General features: G+C 44.5%; 1 protein-coding gene across 1 annotated transcript in view; it reads left to right on the top strand.

The window, feature by feature from the left end:
* The first annotated feature begins 2,365 nt into the window (after positions 1-2,365).
* Positions 2,366-24,571, top strand: part of DCLK3 (doublecortin like kinase 3) — a 60,604-nt gene continuing 38,398 nt past the window's right edge. The window contains exon 1 of the mRNA XM_066585458.1: positions 2,366-2,484. Coding sequence (XP_066441555.1) covers positions 2,427-2,484 — 58 coding nt within the window. The 5' untranslated portion in view covers positions 2,366-2,426. The remainder of the gene's footprint in view (positions 2,485-24,571) is intronic.

Here is a 24,571-nt window from a genome sequence, read left to right as displayed (position 1 = left end):
GGCCCCCAGTAGAATAGTGACATCCCACAGTGGCCCCAGTGTAATAGTGACATCCACAGAGGGCCCCCATTATATGTAAGCCCCACTGGAAAATAACCCTCCAGGCCAGGTAAAAGGAAAAGCAAATTTAAATGCATAGGCTGACTTTTCCTGCAGAGCCCGCTGCAAGCGGGTGTGGTGCTGCCGCCAGCGCTCAGTGTCTTGGTGCCACCGCCGCCCCCTCCAGCGTCCATTGCCAGCAGCTCTGGTCCTGCCACCGCCGCTCCCTGACCTCATCCCGCCGGCGCTGCATGTGCTGCTGCCGCCGCCCCAGCCACCACGGCGTTCTCTTCTCAGGCCATACACACCCCCAGCCACTCACAAGCTGGGGGCATGACTACATGTCAAATTCCTGTATTATGTCACCACGCCTAACTTCCGGTGGCTACATAATACAAGAATACCGAAGTCATGGGAGTGGGGAGGAGGATCCCGGCTGCACACTGATGTCAGAGTGTGCACCGGGATCAGCGCCGCAGGCTGCACAGCTAAGTGAGTGCCAGCAGGGGAGCCATGGCCCCTGCTGGTATTCACTAAAGTGGTGAGCGGCCGACGGCGATGCGTACCAGTAGGGAGGGCTCTGCGTGCCACCTCTGGCATGCATGCCATAGGTTCACCACCATTGGTCTAGGTGCCCTCCCTAAGAAGAAAAGATAGCGTTTCTGACCCTATTCTGTAGAAGAAATGCATCTTGCATGCAGCTCTAGTTTTCCAGTAAACTGCCATAAACTACAACAGTAACCCCTATTAATTGCCTTGGTCTGCTCAAAAAATGGGGCGGAGCAATGTAAAGTTAGAGCAGCATTCGACATTGATATAAATGAGCCTTAAATGACAAACCGCTCAGCCCCTCTGATGTGTCTGTTTTCGTAAGAAATAAATTCCGCAATAGTATCAGTGATAAGTAAAGCAGCTTTCTGCATTGTGCCATTACTCTGTTATTCCTTCAGAAAATGTATGTTTTTTTATTGCTTTATGTGAGATAAATACGCCAAGCAACAAATCATACATGATCATTCATGCTTACAGTGGAACTGTACTTTAGAAAAAATTTTGACATGTCATACGGACATGAGACATGACACCACCACTTGTTGCTAGATCTAAGCAGCAGAAGCGCTCATCTAAGAGTTGTCGCTAGCTGAAGATGGGCTCAATAGAAAGTCTATAGACACATCTTCAGCTTGAATGAGCACTTCTGCTTAGTTCTAGTGATTGGTGGTGGTCTCAAATTTTTTGACATGTCTGTACAACATGTTGGTGAGTGTCTAAACACCCAGAACCCTTCCCCCATCAACTTTTTTTTTTACATGTGCCTATGACTAGTGTTGGTCATTGTGATCTGCTGGGCAATAAAATTGGAATGACTTTTGCTAAATTGGATTGGACCATTCCAATCTAATTTGTAGCAAAAATTGCCAAAATTCTGACTCGGTTTAAGCAATAAGGAGAGGTGTGTTGCCTTCGTGCTGCTGCCGCCTTCTGGTGCTGAAGTGCTAAGTTTGAATCGGACCTTGATGGGGATTTGAGCCTGGGACTCCACCACTGCAGGGTATCAGTGCTGACTACTACTTGCTGCCACCACCACTGTTGCTCAACGAGGCCAAATTAAATAACTCCATTTTTACTCCTATTGATTTTAATGGATGTTGGAATTGTTACTCTCAATTCACAATTATTCTTTAAAATCAGGTTGGCCACTTCCGACCCCATTATTTCAATAATTGCAAAACACGACTTATGACATGTCAAACGTTTTTTACAAGTACGTTTTCACTTTACATGAGCTGAATACATTTAAATTTACGGAAATGAGGTAATTAATTTCTATTCCATATATTCTCCTATTTCCCTATATTCTGTCATCCAGTGCAAGTATTCTGGTGTTTGCATATGTGTTTGGGACTGAGAACTGCCATGGTTGCTAGGCTGCTTAATAAATATCCAGGGTAATGTCCTGATCCCTGCCGCAAACCCCAATAGAGCAGGATAGTTTAGCTCCCTGGGTCCTGTTGCTGAGTGAGACTTTGGAGAAACTGAAACATACTATAGAGAAGAAGAGCTTGTTGTTACACTGACGTCAGCAAAAACCCAGGTCAAATTAACATAAAGAGAGTAACAAGACACAATAGGAAGATGCGGAGATCCAGCAACCCTCCAGGTTGGCAGCATCAGCCCCGCTGTTAGTCCCAGCTCTCCCTCAAGTCACAAGTCTTCTGAACAGAAGAACTTCATTATTTATTGCCAGGAGTTGTAGAAAGTTAAGGCTGTCATGTTCAGACACACAGGCGGACCAAGGAAGCACTACTACTAGTAAATTACAGATGAAGAAGCAGTTCAGACTACATTAACCAGCGGCTACTTTTACCGTTTACTGTGGAGGTAACATGCCTGGAGGGGCTTTTGTCACTACTGAGCTGCCACCTTGCACCTGCAAGCACCTTGGTAAAAAATAACTTTTTCTATTAGTTTGTTTGCCTGTAGCTTGTGTGATGTGTTTGTGCGTTGTGTGCATATATTAGATATAACAATTCTTAAACTACTTCTTATTTTATGGACAATGTCTCATTTTTTTACTTAAAGATTTTATATTTTTTTATTTATTCCATATAAAAATGTGGACATATGTTTGTCAAACTAGAATTGTAAATGAATAATATATGTTTAACCACAAAGCATTCTGTAGTTTGTTCTAATATAGTGAAAGGAATCTTAGGATTTGGCGTAAAAAAACCTCCAATCAGAGGGAAGTTTAAGTCATGTCGCTAAACATGAAACAGCATAGTTTTGATATTTTCCTTATTTTCATAAGTATAGTACTTCGGGAACAGATGTTATCGGAGGAGACAAGGGAAGGTTTCTTGTGGGAATGAATTCGTTCTTCCTTTTTGTTTCTATTTTTGGTTGAAAGAAACAGGTGAGACAGAGAGCTGTAATTTGATGAACTTGTTTGATAGGTTCATCCTGACAGTGTCACATTGAGCTTTTTGACCCTTTCTACAGATATTTATGCATGGGGTTGTTTGCTCTCATGCACTTGATAGCCATGGCTGAAATGGTCTCTCTCCTTCCTATTGGGAGAAGAGAGGGCAACTTCTATTCAGGAGCCCCAACTATTAGGGACCCTTCACACTTGTGGAATATTTCTGCAAGATGCACCTAAAAATTCTGCACCAAAATCTGCATGTATACATGCAGGTAATAAATCAGTAATCTGTAGCAGAAGATTACCTTGCATCTTTAAATTAGCTATGCAAAAATATTCTGCACATGTGAAAGGTTGCTTAGCAAGAACTGAAAGTGGCTGCAAAGAGTGTCTTCCCTTATTTTGCAGGAACTAGTGTTTGTGCAGGAACAGCCAATTGATTTCACTATGTAGTATTTCATTTCACTTGTGGTGGCTCTGCAGGTACATATATCAGCTGATCGGTGGGGGTTCCAGCAGTAGGGCAACTTCTGATCAGTTTATCATCATGGACCTGTCTAACAAAATAGGATTATCTAGTGCAGATGGCCCTTTTAAATGGAATCTGACATGTTCTTTATGCTTATAAAGTAGTGACAGAAATGCTGAATTCAAGAAAAAAAGAATCCAACTAGCAGCACCAAATGCATCCCACACTGGGTCAGGCCAAAAAAATGCAGTAGCCAGGAAAGGAGTTCAAACCAGGAAACCTCCAAAGTGTAGATAGTCCAATACAGAGATGACTGGCAGCATAAACGAATGTAGTAGAGAATACTTTATGGCCCCATTACCACAGAAGCAAACGTTTCGGCCAGAATGGCCTTCTTCAAGCTCATGAGCTTGAAGAAGGCCATTCTGGCCAAAACGTTGCTTCTGTGGTGATGGGGCAATAAAGTATTCTCTACTACATCCGCTTATGCTGCCAGAAATGCTGAATTCAGCAGTCTGTCAATTATGAGTTAATGTTATCTGGTTTTTACTAACTTACATGTTCATCTTACGAGGGTAGCGCTGACCAGAGGCTTAACCTGAAGCTTCTTGGCCCCCATGCAAAATCTGTAACAGGGCCCCCAATGTAATGCTTTATTTATAGTACTGGACTCCCTCCATGGAAAAAAGGGGCCTTATGGGCCCCTTAAGGCTCCTGAGCCCGAGTGCAAGCACATCTTCTGCATCCCCTATAGTTACACCCCTGGTGCCGCTGACTATGTTCTCTCTTACCATTTGGGTGAAGGACCCCACAGCGTGTAGTAGGAGAAAAAGTCTTCCTCCTTGTAATTGCCTTACACCACAGCGGTGGTGCAAAAGAAATCAACACTGCACAGAAAGAATCGGTTTATGTCGCTGGTAATGTTTGTAAGTGGACCTGTTCCCCTGGGACACTCTTATGTAACAGTGTCATAATTGTTGTTTGGCACCATAGTATAATGCAAGGCCTCGCAAGGCAGTCATTATGTCTTCGCAATGTATGTTTAATCTGTTTCATGAGCTTTAAGTATAAAAGTTACAACAACAAAGTAGCTTTCCAAGACCGAAACAAAAACAGTAACAAGAACAATAATGGTAGTATTAATACTAACAGACTCCAGAAGAGTGAGGCATGTAAAAAAAGCTTAAAGGGGTGGTCTCGCGAAATCAAGTGGGGTTATACACTTCTGTATGGCCATATTAATGCACTTTGTAATATACATCGTGCATTAAATATGAGCCATACAGAAGTTATTCACTTACCTGCTCCGTTGCTAGCGTCCCCGTCGCCATGGTTCCGTCTAATTTCGGTGTCTTCTTGCCTTTTTAGACGCGCTTGCGCAGATCCGTCTTCTCCCTTCTTCTCCCTTCGGCTCCGCTCGGCAGCATCGGCATTTTGGCTCCGCCCCCTTGTACGCATCATCGCGTAGCTCCGCCCCCGTCACGTGCCGATTCCAGCCAATCAGGAGGCTGGAACCGGCACACATCATGGGGCGGAGCTACGCGATGATGCGTACAAGGGGGCGGAGCCAAAATGCCGATGCTGCCGAGCGGAGCCGAAGGGAGAAGACGGATCTGCGCAAGCGCGTCTAAAAAGGCAAGAAGACACCGAAATTAGACGGAACCATGGCGACGGGGACGCTAGCAACGGAGCAGGTAAGTGAATAACTTCTGTATGGCTCATATTTAATGCACGATGTATATTACAAAGTGCATTAATATGGCCATACAGAAGTGTATAACCCCACTTGCTGCCGCGAGACAACCCCTTTAAAGTCCAGTGGTCCAATGCCCATGAAGTCATCTGAATTGTATGATATAGTGAAGGGCTGCCATATCTATTAATGATGAAAGGGACCATCAAGTGATTCGGGAGGAGTGAGGCGTAGTCCATCTCTTGTGGTGGAATATTGAAACAGACCTCCGCCCTCAGGGCTAACACATCCATAACCACAGTATAAATTATAACATTACAGAACAAAAGCCATAGAATGAAAAGAGAAAAAATAATAGAGAGGGGAGATAAAAGGAATGACGAAGCATGTGCAACGTCCGAGGAGCGGGCCCACAGCCGAGGAGATAGAGGGGTAGATAAGGCCTTGTCACGGGGCTCTGCCATCTCCTTCCCTGGATGTAGCACGAGACCCAACCAAGTTACTGCTGGGGGAGTTTCACGGGGCAACCCAAGTAGTGGTTTACCTTAATGTCCTTTTGTCACTCATGACACCACTGTTCCATCCTCTGCAGTGAATACAGATGTTTAAATAAAGAGTCCACACACAGGGATAACTTCTCAAAGCAGAACCGGGAAGGGTTGGTTAAGCTCGTTTACTTGCAGAACTATTTATAGTTCAACTTTACACACGCCAGCAGGAAAAATGGTGCAGAACACAAAAGTAGTGTGACAGGGAGGATTCACAGGATAACAGATGAGTCCACAGTCCAAATTATCCGTGGTGTTCTGTTCCCGGCCACTCTCCTTCTCTCTCTCTCCAGCTCTCTACCGGTCAACACTCACATTTAGAAGACGGCACTCAGCAGTGCATGGCAGTTCCTTTCACTCTCTCAGTTCTCCAGGTCAACATCAGGAAGGCCTGGGTGAATTGGGCCCAGTGCACACATCAGGCCATCACTCAGCCTCTTCCATCCTAGGGCTCCTCGTAGGACCAAGCACAAGTCCTCCCACTCACTAGAAATCTCTCAGCTCTTCAGACTCAAAACAACTTGCAGACTAACCTTTGCAGGAAGACCAACTCACTAACTCTCCTAGATTCAGTTGCATACATCTTGCATACACATATATATCACACGATCACGTGACACACAACAAAATACAATTTCCAGACATAAGCCAGATGTTAACCAACTCAGAGCTGCAAAGGTACATCAAATTCACTCACATAGGAGACACTGACAATACAAAGGCACAAGACAAACACATTCATACTTATGGAGGGGACCTGTTAACTCTGGGCTACTACACATGGAAGAAAAAAAGGGGGGGAAGCAAGGGAAGATGAGGAAAGAGAAAATATTGTGGGGCTAAGAAGAGAATCCCTTCAATATCTGCCAGACGTATGTCAGGAAATTTTGAAAGTCTGGAGTGTCCTGAAAAGAGGATCAGGGAAGCCAAGTGCAAGAGATCTTCAAACGGTCAGGAGAGTCTTCGGCCGTTAATTTCTTCATGTGCATTAAGCAATTTATTTCTTGAATGAATTCCACCATGGAGGGCGGACCAGTACTTCATCAATATCAAGGGGAAACTGCCTGTGTAGCTATTAACAAAATGCCTTAGAAGACCTTTTTTCACAGAAAATAGGGAACCTGGGATAATAGAAAAAATGAGCTGAGCTGTTGCTACTAAGGAGCAGAGCGTGGTTTTCCCATATATCTGGAAGACCATGTTCTAGAAAGGCTGAAGGTCTGGGCACTCCCACAAAACATGAAGTAGTCCCTTTTGCAGAGCCACAACACCAACAAGACTCCAGCAGCATCAGAAAGATGTGGTGAATGAGGTCTGGATTCCTATACCTATTGAGTAGTTTGCAGTTTGTTTTTTCTTGTGCTGCACGTCAGTGGCATTTCATGTGACCGCACAAAAGCTTTGTCCCAGTGTGATTCAGGGATGTTAATGGACAGTTCTCTGTCTCACAACCCGGCGAAGAGGGGGTTCCCCAAGGTGACACCTGAAAGCAGGATAGTCTATATGTTTGAGATACTGTAAGTCGATGGAGATTGTTCAGTAAATAGGTCTGAGGGTTTTGCGGTTGATAGGGTCCTGAATGAGACCTAAGGAAAGAGACCAGTTGCAGGTACTCTATCCAAGAGAGACACCTATCAGGACAAGTAGTCTGAAGCTCCGAAAGAGGGGGTATGGAAGCACTGGCAAACAAGTCTCCTAGTCTAACGTCATCGGAAACTGATCAGCATATCCTGACCAAGAGGAAAGGCCAGGTTATGGAAGAGCGGAGCCAGGTCGCATTTCCAAATCCCGAGACCACCCTTAGAGTCATCCTAGATCGCCAGATAAGGGGCTGAAAATAAAGATGTCTTTGCAATGTAGTGTGGTTATGTTGTAATATGTGTTATGTTATCTAACTTGTTTGATATGTCACATAAGAGGATGTAAGCTAGGCACCTAGTTAGGAGGAGATAGTTGAGGACTGATGTGACAGGGGAATGAGCCGTCATTATTGTATGACGACTTCTGTAAGATCTTGTCTACAATATGGTAGCATTCTGTGTGTAAGGACACAGCTACTATGGAGTGTGAGAGGTTGGGTCCTACATATGTGAACATGTATGTAACATTTATGCCACAAAGTCATGGAAGTTACCAGGTGCCTTGCCGCTGTCAGCAGAAATTGTGAAGGTGATGCAAGTACCAGTGCAATACGCTGGGGAATGAGACTGCATAGAGCTCATAATAAGTAATTGGCTACTGTCACTTTAGGAGTAGTTATTACACAATGTTTAAGTATAGGGAAACAATCTGTTCAGTAAAAGTTATTCTGTCATCACCGCGCCATCAAATAACCTGTAACATGAAAGGTAGTAACTGGCAGCATACAAGGATGTAGAAAGATGCAAAAAAGCTTTTATTGCCCCATTACAAGATAGTAGCAACGTTTCGGCCTGGTGGCCTTCCTCACGCTTGAAAATGTTTAAACAAATTATGAGTGATAATCATTGTGTGTAAACGTGCCTTTAGTCTCCCACAATGTAATAATTACCCCATTGTTCTCCATTGTACCTCATAGTCATAATACCATCTTTGTTCCACCTTAAAGTGAAAGCTGTCCCAGTTGTGTCCCCACAAAGTAATAATACCCCTTAGTGCCTTAAAGTAATAGGGCCCCTATTTTGCCCTCATGCTGTAATAATAGCTGCACTGTGTAAGCAAGGTAATAATCCCCAATTGTGCCTCTAACAAGTTAATAGTACTCTACAAAGTAAGTTGTCTCTCAGTGCCAGCGCAAATTCATAGAGGTCTCTTTGTCCCCCATGAAGTTCTATTGGCCCCTCAGTGCCTCACAATGCAATAGTGGTCTCTCGATGCCCCCCAAAAGTACAATGCTCTGTCATTCTCTCCCCCTTAGATAGTGCTTCCTTTGTGCCTCTGCTCCCTAAATAATAGTGGTCCCTGTGTGTCTCTGCCTCCTACCCAAGTAATAGTGGTCCCTTTCTGCCCCAACAATACAATTGTGGTCTTTCACTGTCTCCACAAAATACACAATATATAGTGGACTCCCAGTGTCCCCCAATTAATATTGGTCTCTCTGTGCCTCTGCACCCCAAGTAATAGTGGTCCCTTTGTGCCCTTGACCCCCAAGCCGCTAAGTAATAATGGTACCTCTGTGCTTCTTTCCCCACCAAGTAACAGAGTCCTTCTGTGCTTCTGCTCCCCTTGAAGAGTAGTAGACCGTATGTGCCTATGCCCCCCTCAAAATATCAGCCCCGCTATGCTCCTGTTCAACCCAAGTTATATTTGTCACCCTGTCCACTTCCACAAGTAGTAGTGGTCCCTTGGTACATTTAATTTAGTAATTAAAAAACACAGGATGTGACGGGCCTCCTATAGGGGTATAGTGGCAGACCCTGGCCCCATTACACCTCTGATCTCCACACAATCACACCACTGCTACCACTATATTTATGAAGAAAAGGGGGCTGATTTCTGAAAACTATCTAAGGCTAGGGCTACACGATGACATGGTGAAGTGTTGTGCAAAATGATGACTTTAGTGCTGCACTGCAACATTGCATCTTATGATTGTCAGTGGTGGTGTGCTGCAACCTGCGACCCAACATGACTGCGACACAACAGCTTTTAGCCATACATCTGAAGTTGCATGCAAGTTTTCCACCATAGAGATCAATGTAAGCCGCATACAACTTTAATTTGCTAGCGACTTGGCTGTTGTTTAACAGTAAAATTACAGCTTTGAAACACATGGCAGCAAGTTGCAGACAGGTCTTAGGTTTTGGTCGCACAATTTTTCATGTGACACTTTGCCATGTAGCCCATAGCGGCGTTCAATTACTACAGTGCTCTGAAAGCCATGCTATGATTGATTGCTATGGTCAACAAGTCAGTTTTTCTTTTAGACAGTTATCCTGTGTGAGCCGGGGGAAACGGATTGCAGGGTTGGCTTCAGCATCTGAGGTGGACGGGAAGAGACATTGGGCGCAAGTGGGGAGAGTGACAATGGCCGACGGTAGGGCAGCCTAAATGCTTCCATGTAAGAGTGGGGCCGCATTCAGCACAGGAGCAGGACGGGCATAGTGATTCTACAGAAGATAGGAGCCGTGGTGGGAGACTGACAGCACCGGAGGCAGTAGGGGAGAAGGGAGAGCAACAGGGAAAGCCTGGAGGATGGAGGGCAGATGATGTTACATGAGTGGGTGCAGTGACAGCGGGGTGACGGGGAAAGATTGACAGCAGGGCTGGAAGAGGATATGGGAGGAGAGAGGCAGGAGCATTACAGAGGTGCTAGGAGCGTAGATGGAAGGCCAGAGGGGAGCATACATGCCTGAATGCCGGGTAGAGGTGTGGGGTCTTGCATCTGGAGAGCAGCCAAATCGCATTAGTGGCTGTCACCTGCCCCTTTCCTATAAGTCAACCCACACAACCAAGGTCTCCACCCATTCTTCTGGTGGAGACAAGATTTACCAGTACCCAGCAATTGAATTGAGGACGGGCCACAGATTCCGCGGGAAAGCAGCAGATTAAAAAAAAAAAACCAAAAAAACAACTCCACTGCGCATGTATGACGGTTAGCATGACCGCATTCATTCGCAGAGAAGAAAATGAGCATCATTATATGGTACCATTATATGGTACATTAAATAGCACCATTCAAAAATACAACTCGTCCCGCAAAAGACAAGCCCTCGTACAGCGACGTCGATATATAAATAAAGGAGTTACGATTTTTTAAAAGGGGGGAGGAAAAAACGAAAATGGGAAAAAAGCAAAAAAGCTCCATCACTAAGAGGTTAAAATATCGATAGACCCACTACTTAGACATCTAGTGAAAACCACACTCTTCACAGGAGCCTGTTGCAACAATATAGAGGTCAAGGTAGAAGCGTTTGCAGATGACATCTTATTAATAGTTAGTAACCATAAGGAGACCTTGACACCGTTATTGCAGGACATAGAAACATTAGGAGGGCTCTCAGGATACACCCTAAATTTAGACAAAACCGAAGCTCTATTACTAAAAGGACCAACTAAACCCCTGTGGACAGACCAATATTCCTTTCATTGGGAAACACATTCCAAACAATACCTGGGAATCAAGGTCACAAGAAACCCCTATAGGCTATGTGACACAAACATTGAACCCTATATCAGAAAACTAGAAATGACTCTAAACACCTGGAAAAATTTCACAATATCTTTTCTGGGGAGAGCCAACCTTTTAAAGATGATGGAATTCCCCCATCTACTATATATCTTACATTCTCTACCCATTTTTATAAAATTAAAATATATAAAAAGATAAATTATCTATACAGAAATTTTGTATGGGGAGGAAAACAACCGCGCATAGCACTCAAAACACTGCATAAACACAAAGACAACGCTGGAATTAACCTACCCCGCATAACAGATTACAATTTAGCAGCACAGGCCCGTATAATTCATGACTGGATGCATCCCCAATCAAACTTTACAAATAAACAATTGGAATAGGAATTGTCTGGCCCAATACAACTACAAAATATTCTCCATCTCCCATATGCAGCACTGTCAGAGACTAACAAGTGCAACCCCATGATTCTCATGGCCTGGAGGGCATGGGACAGACTAGGTCGAGACAGCCAGGCGTTCCCGCATGTGTCCTCTTACTTATCTTTTATATAAATAACCCCAATTTTCACAACAACAACCCCCACAAGATTTTTTTTGTCTGTCTACAGAGTCGACCCCCTGTCCCCCCAAACTGCTACACAAAAAAGAGAAACGCATCCTGTCATATGAGGAAGTGAAACAGAAATATCCTGAGCTAGCAATTCCATTATTTTCTTACATGCAAGCAAGACACTATACCCAACAACTCCTGCCACATTTCAGAGAATTTGACTGGATACAGACGGGCAGTGCATGGATTTCTAGATTGGGGGGCATGAGGGGTATGATCTCCAAAATATATAGAGCAATACGGAATATGCGACAGCAGGATGACGGGGGTTGATAGGTGGTCTTTGGACGACCCAGGCCTCACATAAGAATTAATTATGAAATCCGTGTCATCGGCTAATAAATACCTGCCCTCAGCTAGGTCGTCCACAGATCATATCTAACCCCGGTAAAGGGGTACCATATGGGAATATACTCCACGCCAAACAGTTTTAAATGCAAAGCTCCATGTGCCAATCTATACCATAGCCTATGGGCGTACCCTGAGATACAAGCTTTCTGGTCACAAATTTATGAATATACCACCACACACTTAACAAATTTCTGCCCACAGGAGCCTAAATGGGCGATTTTGGGGTACTTAGACCCAGATATATAACACTGCTCAAGAGGCGTGCGCAAGCTCTTACATTTTGTGGCAGCTGTGGGACTAAAAGCTATCCTACAGACAAGGTTAAAACCTACAGCCCCCCATTTAGAGTGTTTCTGGATAAGCTAGCATAACTGTTCCAGATAGACTGGGCTGAAACATTGTTGTTTAAAGAAAAGATGGTGCAGTCCTTTTTTGAGACCTGGGAAAGCTTTGTCAGAATGCTTCCACAGAGAATAAGGGAGAAACTATGGGAATGTTTCTATCACACGTGTTGGTACCAGGAATAGATGGTATTGGGCGATGTTCCCCTCTAGGGTGTCACAGTTGTCATGCCGCTGCCGTGGGGAGGACTCTAGGATTCTAGGCCAATTCTCCATTTTATAAATCAGGGATTTGTCTCGGGTACATGGATGCACTGAGAACAGACCCTAAAAATAGATATATAATGTTTAAAGAATACTAAGTGAAAAGAGGGAGATGGCACATAACTCTGAGGTCATAACAGGTCTAAGTTTGATTTTGTGTATTTTTTTCTTTTTGGCTATAGTTTAATTTTAGTCTAGTCTAGATTATTAGTTTTAAAAAAATACAAAATGTATATTGAGATTGTATCTATGCACAAATCTGCTAATAGACAGTCATAATGTGTTCAAGAAATACAATTTGATCCAGATTCTGGACTCCAGAAAAGTCAAGAATGACTGATTAACTAATGTAATGTGGGATGTATATCTCGATTGTTTATTAATAACATAAAAAAGAGGTATATTAAAGCTGAGCTTCTGTATGTAATCCTACTGCATTATAAAAAGTATCTTATAGAAAGTATATATGTATTTTTTCTTTTCGGGAGGGGGCGTAGAATGACACGGATGGACAAATTCACGTGTGGCAGATTTGCGGCGGATGTCCTGCAGCAGAAAAAGCCACACCATTTGGTACAGATTTTGACATGGATTGTGGTATAGGTCCCACTAGTAGTGGCTGCAGTCATCCATGAAGAGGAGGAGTGGGTTATAATAGTACTCTGGTTGGTTCATCGAGTGCTGGCTCTGATTGGCTGAGCCACGGCGCTCGAGAACCAATCAGAGCAATCTCTTGCTGGAGGCAGGCTTTTCAGACCCCGTTACCAGCAAGAGAGGTTCTGTTGGCGCTGACAACTGCACGAAAGTCTGCACGAAATGTCAGAGAGCAGCAGGAGGAACCTGAACAGCGCCTGCTAGGTTAGTATTGCTTTTTTTCACATAGTGTAGCTTGGGCTTATTTTCCAGGTAGGACTTACGGTATATTTCAAGCCCCCCACACACCCATGAAAATCAGGGTAGGGCTTATTAACTTTTGGGGAAACACAGTATTGAGCACATTGAGTACACATCCACAGGGCAGGGAGAAAAAGTAAGTCAGCCCTTTAATTTAATAACCTGTAGATCCCCATTTACCCACAATCACCTCCACCAAATGTTTTCTATCGCTGTAAATAATACAATTTGCACAACGCTGAGGAAAAAATTGAAATCATTCCTCCCTGCAAATGTCTTTCAGTTCATCAATATTTCTTGGATGCCTTGAATGCACAGATCTCTTCAGGTGTTGCCACAACATCTTGACAGGGTTAAATGGATATTCCAATCAGATTTTTATGTCAAAACCATAAGATATACCATAAAGGTATGATAGATGTGGGTCCAACCTCTAAGAGCCAAATCTATCTTGAATTAGGGCCCTCACTTTCCCTGGCCACCCTGAATGTGGTTGCTAGTTGTGGTCAGGAGGATGGAAGTAGCCAATCACCCTGTGCAGATTCCACATCTCCCATATAAGGGCTCTTACCCACTTGCACTTTTTCAACGCTGCGATATCGCTGCGTTTTTTAACACAATCGTCAATGGGACTTTCTAATGTTAAACACGCATCGCACAAAAATCGCAAAGCTCAAACTTGCGATGCGTTTTTAACATTAGAAAGTCCCATTGACTATCGCGTTAAAATAACGCAGCAATATCACAGCGTTAAAAAAACGCAAGTGGGTAGGAGCCCTAAGTCAGTGGGAGTTATGCAAACAGTATGGCACAGCAAGCAACACTGGTAACTCGTGAGCTGCAGAAGCAGCGGAGCTTACTGTGCTACTCCAGTTGATTTCTATGGGAGTTATGGAAACACTGCTCAGCTGTTTGTGGCACCCAGCCACCCGTTAATCAGCAGCGTTTCCATTTTAGGCCCCCAGTCCATGGACGTGATTTCGCCGGCAATTTATCACCAGCGAATCACGCCATCTGAAGCTTTCCATGGTGTTGCTATGGAAAGCGCAACTCCTCTGTCAACGAGCGGAGAATCATTGCAATTCTTTGCTCGCGGCTGGCAAATCGCAGCATACTGCGAATTGCTGCGATTCTCCGCGGTCAGCCTATCTGTCAGATAGTGGATACATGGGAATACGGACACATCAGATGATTTTTCTTTGCTTTATTCCTTCGTTATGCTTGTACAATCAGGTACATAATACAGACAAGAACGCGTTTCGGCGCAATGCCTTGTTCACCTCAATCTGTGTTGTATAACATCCTGATTTACAAGTTAAAAACAATTATCTCTGATTCAAGCCACCTGATTCATTAACTCCTTCATCACATTTGGTTCGTTACTAGTTCTCTTCCCTCAGAACCTGTTACTTAACCCTTACTAGATAATTGATCTGTACAGATCATTATATATCAGTCATAAGACCCTTGCGGCACTTATAAATCTTCCATTAATATATTATTATTATGCACCAAAAATCCTACATAATATAGTATATATTCATCAATAGTTTATACCTAAAATCATCTTATAAGATTCCGCTGTATGCGATAGTAATGCGATTTTCATTAACAAACTTTCATAGTACATAAGTGTGTTTTACACCCTCACATTGTATGTTATGATTTCCTTACGACCAACCTTTATCTGAAAAATCCATTAATTATTTGATTTTTTGGATTCCCGCTTATCGCAATATAATCACATTATAATCGCATAGAAAATGCATAAAAATTAAATGTGATGGGAATCCCCAAAATTTTTCCTTGCAACACTTTGCATGTCTCAGTTTATTAATAGACATTTGTCTTTTGTATTTAATTTGCTGCTTGCCGCAATATAATCGCATTACAGTCACATGGAAATCACCCAAAAGTGAAAGCTCCCTGGATCTTCTCTGAAACCATCTCCATGTCTTAGTTCATAAATAGACACTTATTTCCTACTAATTCTATGCACATTGCATTATAACCGCAATAAAATCGCACAAAAAACGCATGAAAGTGAAAATTCTCAGAATTTTCTCTGAAACCATCTCCAGGAAAAGAGATTCTGAGATTTTTCACTTCCATGCGATTTCTATGCGATTGTAATGCGATAATATTGCAGTTATAATATGATAAACATAAAACAGCAGAAAATAAGTGTCTACTTATGAACCAAGATATTGAGATGGTTTCAGAGAAGATTCTGAGAATTTTCATTTTCATGCGATTTCTATGCGATTATAATGCGATTATATTGCGGTTATGGTGCAATAAGCATAAAATCAACAGAAAACAAATGTCTACTTATGAACTAAGATATGGAGATGGTTTCAGAGAAAATTCTGAGAATTTTCACTTTCATGCGTTTTTTGTGCGATTTTATTGCGGTTATAATGCAATGTACATAAAATTAGCAGGAAATAAGTGTCTATTTATGAACTAAGACATGGAGATGGTTTCAGAGAAGATCCAGGGAGTTTTCACTTTTGTGTGATTTCCATGTGACTGTAATGCGATTATATTGCGGCAAGCAGCAAATTAAATGCAAAAGACAAATGTCTATTAATAAATTGAGACATGCAAAGTGTTGCAAGGAAAAATTGTGGGGATTCCCATCACATTTAATTTTTATGCGTTTTCTATGCGATTATAATGTGATTATATTGCGATAAGCGGGAATCCAAAAAATCAAATAATTAATGGATTTTTCAGATAAAGGTTGGTCGTAAGGAAATCATAACATACAATATGAGTGTGTAAAACACACTTATGTACTATGAAAGTCTGTTAATGAAAATCGCATTACTATCGCATGCAGCGGAATCTTATAAGATGGTTTTAGGTATAATGTGATGAAGGAGTTAATGAATCAGGTGGCTTGAATCAGAGATAATTGTTTTTAACTTATAAATCAGGACGTTATACAACACAGATTGAGGTGAACAAGGCATTGCGCCGAAACACGTTCTTGTCTGTATTATGTACCTGATTGTACAGGCATAACGAAGGACTAAAGCAAAGAAAAAATCATCTGATGTGTCCGTATTCCCATGTATCCACTATCATTTGAACAAGCCATAGGACCGAATGGCAGAACGGATGTGAGTATGATTTTCTCTGCATGCACCGACTACAAGCACCGCAAGCACCTAAGGGAGGTGAGATAACTTCTTATCTGTCAGATAGGTTGACTGGCGGAGATTCGTCTGCTGGCTCCTGCTCCCGGCCGGCGGCTCTGGCGGCGGAGATCCGCCGCGGGACTTTGCAACGCCCGTGGACAGGGGGCATTAGCCATGCTTGACTGAGATGTGAACATCCCTTTAACGTCAAGACTGACACAACAAAAAACAGATCTTTTTCAACCATTCTTTACTTGATTTACTTGTGTGCTTGCGGTAATTGTCTTGAGGTCACAGACAGCCACCCTTACATTCTCCTATAAAATGTTTTAAAACACCTCAGAATGTATTGCTCCCTCAATGATCGCAAGGTGTCCAAACCCTGATGCACCAAAGTAGCCCCAAGCCATGAGACTCCTTCCACCATGCTTCCCCACAGGGTTGATATGCAGTGTTCTTTTTCTTCATGTGTCTCTACAGATTGCCTTCTGAAGTCATCCGACATATATTTTCATCGAAGCATGGCTCATACTTGCCAATCTTTCTTGAGAAGAATAGATTTGTCAGTAACCAGCTGTTAAAGGGTTAACTTCAGTTTTTTTTTGCAATTACCTACTGAAGTTGATTAATATTATATAATGATTAGAGATGAGCGAGCGTACTCCACCACGCCCCTTTTTCGCCCGAGCACTGCGATTTTTGAGTACTTCCGTACTCGGGCGAAAAGATTCGGGGGGCGCCGTGGGTGAGTGGGGGGTTGCAGCGGGGAGTGGGGGGGAGAGGGAGAGAGAGAGGGCTCCCCCCTGTTCCCTGCTGCTACCCCCCGCTCTGCCACGCCTCCCCCCGGCCCCTGGCACACCCCGAATCTTTTCACCCGAGTACGGAAGTACTCAAAAATCGCGGTGCTCGGGCGAAAAAGGGGCGTGGCAGAGTACGCTCGCTCATCTCTAATCATTATATAATATTAATCAACTTCAGTAGGTAATTGCAAAAAAAAAAAACAAGTTAACCCTTTAACAGCTGGTTACTGACAAATCTATTCTTCTCAAGAAAGATTGGCAAGTATGAGCCATGCTTCGATGAAAATATATGTCGGATGACTTCAGAAGGCAATCTGTAGAGACACATGAAGAAAAAGAACACTGCATATCAACCCTGTGGGGAAGCATGGTGGAAGGAGTCTCATGGCTTGGGGCTACTTTGGTGCATCAGGGTTTGGACACCTTGCGATCATTGAGGGAACAATACATTCTGAGGTGTTTTAAAACATTTTATAGGAGAATGTAAGGGTAGGTTCGCTCATCTCTAATAATGATGCAATATTCAGATAATCTAACCATTTTATTCTGCACACTATTTGTGCTACAACATTGTAGGGGATCATAATATTAACTCCTTAACGACCACCCATACGCCTTTTTATGGCGGCCATTAAGGGGTTTTATTCTGATGCAATCCCCTTTTTATAGCACTGTATCAGAAGCCAGACTTGGCTATTGGATAGCAGTCTGGCACTTGGTCAAACAGTGGGGAGTGGAGAAATCTCTGATCCCTACTGTTTAACCCTTTACATACTAACCATCTGCATACTGCTGTTAAAGAGACTGTGACATAAAGAAAGGCTGACAGAGGGATGGGGCTCCCTCTATCACGTATCAGATCCTTGCAATGTTATTGTGGGCTTGAATATGGCCTCCGGTTCGCCCAGCTACATTGGCCTATAATCCTCTTTATTAGGCGTGCATATTAAGGGCTTAAACAGACGAATGTGTTCGTGGAGGTTTTTGCGCACATGAGATTCAAGTCTGTAAAACGTGATGAAGTGAAGCCATTGATTTCAAATCTAATGGGAGAAAAGTATGTGAGAAAAGATAGGACCTGCTTTATCTTTGTCCGTGTTACGCTGACAGCTGCTATAGACATTTATGGCAGCTTAAAAAAGGGAGGGAGAGGGAGTTTCTCTGCATGCAACGGAGGGTGAAAAAGGGAACTCTCCCTAAGGGCTCCCACACACTGGCGTTTGTGTTTTTTGTTAACGCGATTGTCAATGGGACTTTCTAATGTAAAAAACGCAACGCAACGCAGTGCAACTTGCGTTTTTGGTGCATTGCGTTGCGTTTTTAAAATTAGAAAGTCTCATTGACAATCGAGTTAACAAAAAATGCAAACGCAAGTGTGTGGGAGTCCTTTAAGGGTGACCCACTACAGTTTTTTTTCACAGCGAAATTCGCAGCGTTTTTTTTTTTCTGCAGGGCTCTATGGGACTTGTAATGTTGAAATCGCAATCGCGCAAAATCGCAATTTACCACAAAAATGGGGTTTAGCGCAATCGCGATTTTAACATTACAAGTACTAAAGACCATTGCGATCGCGCAAAACCATGATTTCGCGGTAAATTGCGATTTTGTGCGATCGCGATTTTAACATTAACATGACTAGGGGTGGCTTCAGATGATTTTATGTGCAAAAATCTTCGCCGCAATGCAACTTATTTGAGCATGAACGAGATTAGATGAGGTAGATTTGCACACATCTATGCATAATACTGTACTTTTTGTACATGCAGGGCCAGTTCACATGCACACATGACACACTCTTTCTGTGGATGAAAAGGCTTTCTGTGGATTAAAATTATTTAGCCTGATGAGGTCCAGATGTGTTCTTTTCCCCACGGTTTTGTGCAGTGTTTCACACTTCCTTTTGCGTATTTGCGCACCTCCTATAGACTTCTATGGGGGCCTTTGCTGGGCAAACCGCAGGAAAAAAGAGCACATAACGTGCTCATGAGAATAATCCCATTGAAATCATTGGGTTCTGCTTTCTATGTTTTACGCAAATACAGTCATGTATAGCCGCCTAATAAAGAGGATTTTGGTTTCCAAGGCTCCTGACGCGGGTTCAACACTGTTTATATTTTGCCTCGAATCAATTTTCCTTGTTATAGATAGCATTTAATAGTCATCGATGAGAGTTCCAGGTTTGAGAACATTATTGTTCATCTCGTCTCCAATATTCGGCTTGTAGTTACCTGAGTTGTGTAATGCGGTAAATTCTCCCTATGTAAAATTTACTTGCTGAAAGCGAATGCTGGTGATAAGACGTATTTCCATCCGATGGAGTAAATGTAATAAGGAGAGTTTAGTTACAGTACAGATCATTTTCTTATTGAGTGTAGTTCTCTAAGCCATAGCACACTCTCGCACCATCCAAGCAGTCTTAATTATTTACATTAATGTGGCGGTATCATTACCAATCTTATATTACCTCATGGAGATTATATCTTGCACACAGTGCAGGAACATGTCCATCCGAGCGAGCGGACAACAGTATTTAAAAGTCTTTCATTAGGATCGTGCAGGACTGGAATGCATATATTACATATAATATATCCCAGTATTAGCAATACACAACGTGCAAAGAATATAGCTGGATCCAACATATAATGTTACAAAACAAAACTGACAGTTTGTAGTCTGTGGCTTAGAAAACAATCAGGTGCTGAGACTAAGGCCGCCTGCAGACAGCCAGGTCGGATTCCGCTGCAAGAATTCTCGCAGCAGGATGCGGACCCGTGCCTCTGCACAGCCCTGCGGCTCATCCGCTCCCGGCGTCTCCTCTGCTCTGTGATGCGCCGGCTGCCGGCCAGCCGACGCATGTGCAGAGCAGAGCCGGCGCCTCACCAGTGACATTTCTGTGTGGGCCTCTGCGAGACCCGCAGAGAAATAGAACATGCCGCGATTTGTTTTCCTAAGCAGGTGGGCACGGGTGGAAGTTCTGTGGGAAATCCCGCCGCGAAATTTCCGCCCGTGTGCATGGGGCCTAAAGCTAAGCCATGACAGTCTGTAGACCAGCATGCACTCAACTTCTTCAGACTTCACTTGGTCTAGGTGAGAATGAGCCAGGGACTATACAAGCCTATCGCATATCTTCATCTCTTCTGATTGAAGCTAAGAGAAGGTCACTTGAGTCTAAGGCTAGTCTTACATGGGTGAGGGTCATATTGGGCTGTGATTCATGGCCAATATCGCACTTTCCACTACCTGAAAGCCCTGTGGATGCGAGGCGTTTTCATTTGAAAACAACCTTGCATCACTACAGGGAATCCCTTCATCCCCGCTGGGATGAAGGGATTCCCCTGAAGCGGCAGTCACAGTTGCTGTAGAGGATCGCAGAGTTCTCCCATTGCTTTTATCAGCAGTGCCGGCCGCATTGAAAACAATAGGAAAGAACTGGCTGAGTGAAAACTTCGCAAATGAGAATGAAACCATTGAAAATCATTGATTTCAGAATTCTGCATTTCCGCTCACTCTTGCATCACGTGAAAATCACGCGATTTCCTTTCATGTGTGAAACCAGTCTAAGGGCTCCTTCACATTGCCCATTGTAATTTTGTTTTGTGAAAATTTCTCTAGCAGCAAAATCATGACTAGGGTATTACGGAGTCGCCGGGCACTGTGACCTATGCCCACCTCCTTTTACCTCGATACCTTACAAACCACGCAACACCAATATTGGATTAATTAATGGCCACAGCAGCCACATTTATTTAAACAACAAACATCAACAGTAAAATAACCAATTTTAACCGCAGATAACCTGGGCAGGGTGTTCCCATGGAGCCCTACCCCCGGACTGTCGCCTTACCAGAAAAACTGGAAGTAGTTGTGCCTGTCACCCGTCGCATGGCGGACTCGGGCAACACTACTTCCCTACAAGTGCCCCGGCCGCAAGTCGACAGACACGGGGGCCCGGCACTCTCCACTTCGTCTCAGGTCGCCTCATCCGGACCCTGAGGACGGCTAGCCATAACCTGGCTAACCCATCCCAAAACCACTGCAAGGCACCGCCTTGCTACTCCCATAGGCGACAGTTCTAACAAACAGTTTACCGAGGGGAACGGAAGCTATCCAGCTCCCTGTTACCCCCTACTACCCCCACTTTCTGACTCCACGGGACCCCTCCACAGCCAGCACGGCTTGACCCCCTCAAGCCTGCGCCGCCCGCCACAACAACAACGCTCGCTCGATTCCTTCCTGAATCCCCTCCATCCATAAATCTGTCCCTATCTCGTTGAGATGGACCCCATCCGACCTCCAGTAGTTGCCTATACCCCGTTCCAAATCAATATGCCTAATGGCCAAACCCCCTCGCTGCCCAACGAATCGTGAAACTTCCCTGTTCAATTTGATTCTGGCTTTGTCTAACCCCTTAATTGATCTCACCCCCCTCCACGTTTTTCTGGGGACTATCTCCGACCAGACTATTTTTAATCCCGGGTATGACGACATCAATCTAAGTATGTCATACCTAATGTCCCTAGATAAGTCTCTAAACGGTCTCTGCCCCAAATCATTCCCCCCGGCGTGCAGGACCAGTACGTCCGGCACTCTATCCAACTCTATTCCTCTTTCCACTTCTTCTATCACCCTACCCCACAGCATCCCCCTAATCCCAATCCACCTGAGTAACGCCTCACTCCTAGCAAACCGAAGCTGTCTCCCGTTAGACCTAACCCTAGCCTGCTCAGCCCCCCAAAAAACAAAAGAATGTCCTAATATCCACACTAAAGCTTGAGGACAACCTGAAAGAAAACAAAACAGAACCAATCACAGACAAAATAAATCCACTTTTTTATTAATAAACAAAAATTTTTTTAAATTTTTTTTAATCTTTTTATTTTTATTTATTTATTTAAATTTTTTTTTTTTTTTTTTTTTTAAATATTAATTTCTTTAAATACCTTACAACTCTTAATTATAACAGGTGTGGTCGTACATATGACCTAAATCATGCCGAGTCCCAACGCCCTATCCTTCTCACCGCCTGCTCATCCATACCCTGGACCGTGGCCTCCGTCGCTGCCCCGATTCTGAAGGAATGGGACCCAAACTGCGAGCTATCAAAACCCGCCTCCTCTAACGCTCTCTTAAAAACCGCCGTGAATTGGAAACGCGACAAAAATTGCCCGTCCCGGTGTCGAAACAATGGACCGCTACCCCCCCCTGCAACTTGACTATAGTTATTGAAAGCTCTAATCGGGCACATAACAGCCCCTGCGACCTTTCCCAACCGTACCAGTTGTCCCCTCCCCTCCTGATCTGTCTTAGACCGTCGCACAAAAATTTCCAGTCGATCCTCCACCAACCTAACGTCCTCCCTCTGCACTCCTCCCCCTACCGCCTTGCTTGGTGAAACTAATTCTCCCACCCGAAAAGCCCCAAAAAACGCCAGGGAAAAAAACGCTTTAAACAACAAACGCTCAAAATTTTCCCCGCAAATCGAGTCTATGGCCCCCCCCAACCTTTCTAAGATGCCAAAAGACACTGGCCTTCTCGTATCTGGCCGCCCCTTCCCTCTCCTAAAACCCTTTAACGCCTGTCTTACAATAAAATTTTTTGTCACGTCTACTACCCCTTTTAGTTTACACCCAAATGCTACCCCGGCCATAAACCTGTTAACCCGCCCCAGTGTCCACCCTTCCCTGGAACCCCTTCCCAACCAACTCAATAGCATTCCTACCCTATCATCCGACGAACAAGCCCCCCCACATTGATCCATCCAATCCTCCCACTCTGTCCACGCAGCGCTATACGCCGCTCTCGTCCCCCGAGCCAGTGATTGTGAAATCAAGTCCCCCACTGCTCGCTTACCACGTTCCAGAGCTGTTGAGGGCACCGCCTCCCCGTCTGTTCCGCTCCCGGCGCCAGCGTCCGGAACCGCTCCCACTGAAAGCGAGAGAGAGCATCCGCAATTGAATTATGGACTCCTGGAACGTGAACCGCTACTATCCAGATGTTCAGTGCCAGCGCTTCAAGTACTAAGTGCCGCAATAAATTAACAACTGGGGGAGATGAGGCCGTCATATCATTGATGACCTGCACAACCCCCAAGTTGTCGCAGTGAAACCTCACCTTTCGATCCCGAAAGTGAGCCCCCCAAAGCGCCACCGCTACAACTATTGGAAATAGCTCCAATAGCACCAGGTTTCGAACCAGGCCCTCTCGCTTCCACTGTTCTGGCCATTCGCCAACACACCACTTGCCCTGAAAATAGGCCCCAAAACCTGCCCCCCCAGCTGCGTCCGTGAACAGCTCCCAGTCTGCGTTTTCGCTGACTTCGGCCATCATAACCGACCTGCCGTTGTAACGCTTCAAAAAAGCGTCCCAAACCGCCAGATCATTTTTGTGTCCTGATCCTAACCTAATAAAATGGGGAGCGCTCACCCCTGCCGTCGCTGCCACCATCCGCCTGCAGAAGACCCGGCCCATAGGCATGATTCTGCAGGCAAAGTTAAGCTTGCCCAGCAAGGATTGCAAACGTCGCAACGTGACTTTTTTGGCGGAACGCGCAAACTGCACCTCCCCCTGCAAATCGCGCAATTTATTTTCCGGCAGTCGGCACTCCATTGCATCTGTATCGATGGAAATGCCCAAAAAACTAAGGCAGGTTGTGGGGCCCTCCGTTTTTTCCGGGGCCAGCGGTACACCAAACCGCTCTGCCACCCACTGGACTGTACCCAGTAGGGTCGCACAAAGTGGCGACCCCCCGGGACCAACGCACAAGAAGTCATCCAGATAATGGATGACCGATTGTACTGCCGCGGTATCCCTTACCACCCATTCGAGGAATGTGCTAAAGGCCTTGAAGTATGCGCATGAGATGGAACATCCCATAGGCAAACAGCGATCCGCGAAGAATTCTCCCTCCCAAAAACACCCCAGTAGTCTAATGCTCTCAGGTGCCACCGGCAGTAGGCGAAAGGCCGATTCAATATCGACCTTTGCCAACAAAGCCCCCCTACCGTATTTTCTAACCCACCGAACGGCCGCATCGAATGACGTATAAACCACTGAACAAATGTCAGGGTCAATTCCGTCATTCACCGAGGACCCTTTTGGATAGGATAGGTGGTGAATTAGCCGAAACTCATTCGGCTCTTTTTTCGGCACCACGCCAAGTGGCGACACCACCAAATCTGGAACAGGGGGTTCGGAAAAGGGGCCGGCCATGCGGCCTAGCCTCACTTCCTTCGCGAGCTTCTTCCCCACCACCCCCGGGTGCTCCCGCGCCGAACGCAAATTTTTAACCGAAAAGGGGACCGCGTGAGCAGGGGGTGGGATAACAAAACCGTCTAAAAAACCGTTCAACAGTAATTCCGCCTTTTCCCTATCT

The sequence above is a fragment of the Eleutherodactylus coqui genome, chromosome 12 (genome assembly GCF_035609145.1).
Source record: "Eleutherodactylus coqui strain aEleCoq1 chromosome 12, aEleCoq1.hap1, whole genome shotgun sequence".
Lineage (NCBI taxonomy): Eukaryota > Metazoa > Chordata > Amphibia > Anura > Eleutherodactylidae > Eleutherodactylus > Eleutherodactylus coqui.
Note: the sequence above shows the minus strand (reverse complement) of the source record. Positions and strands in the feature narration are given on the sequence as shown.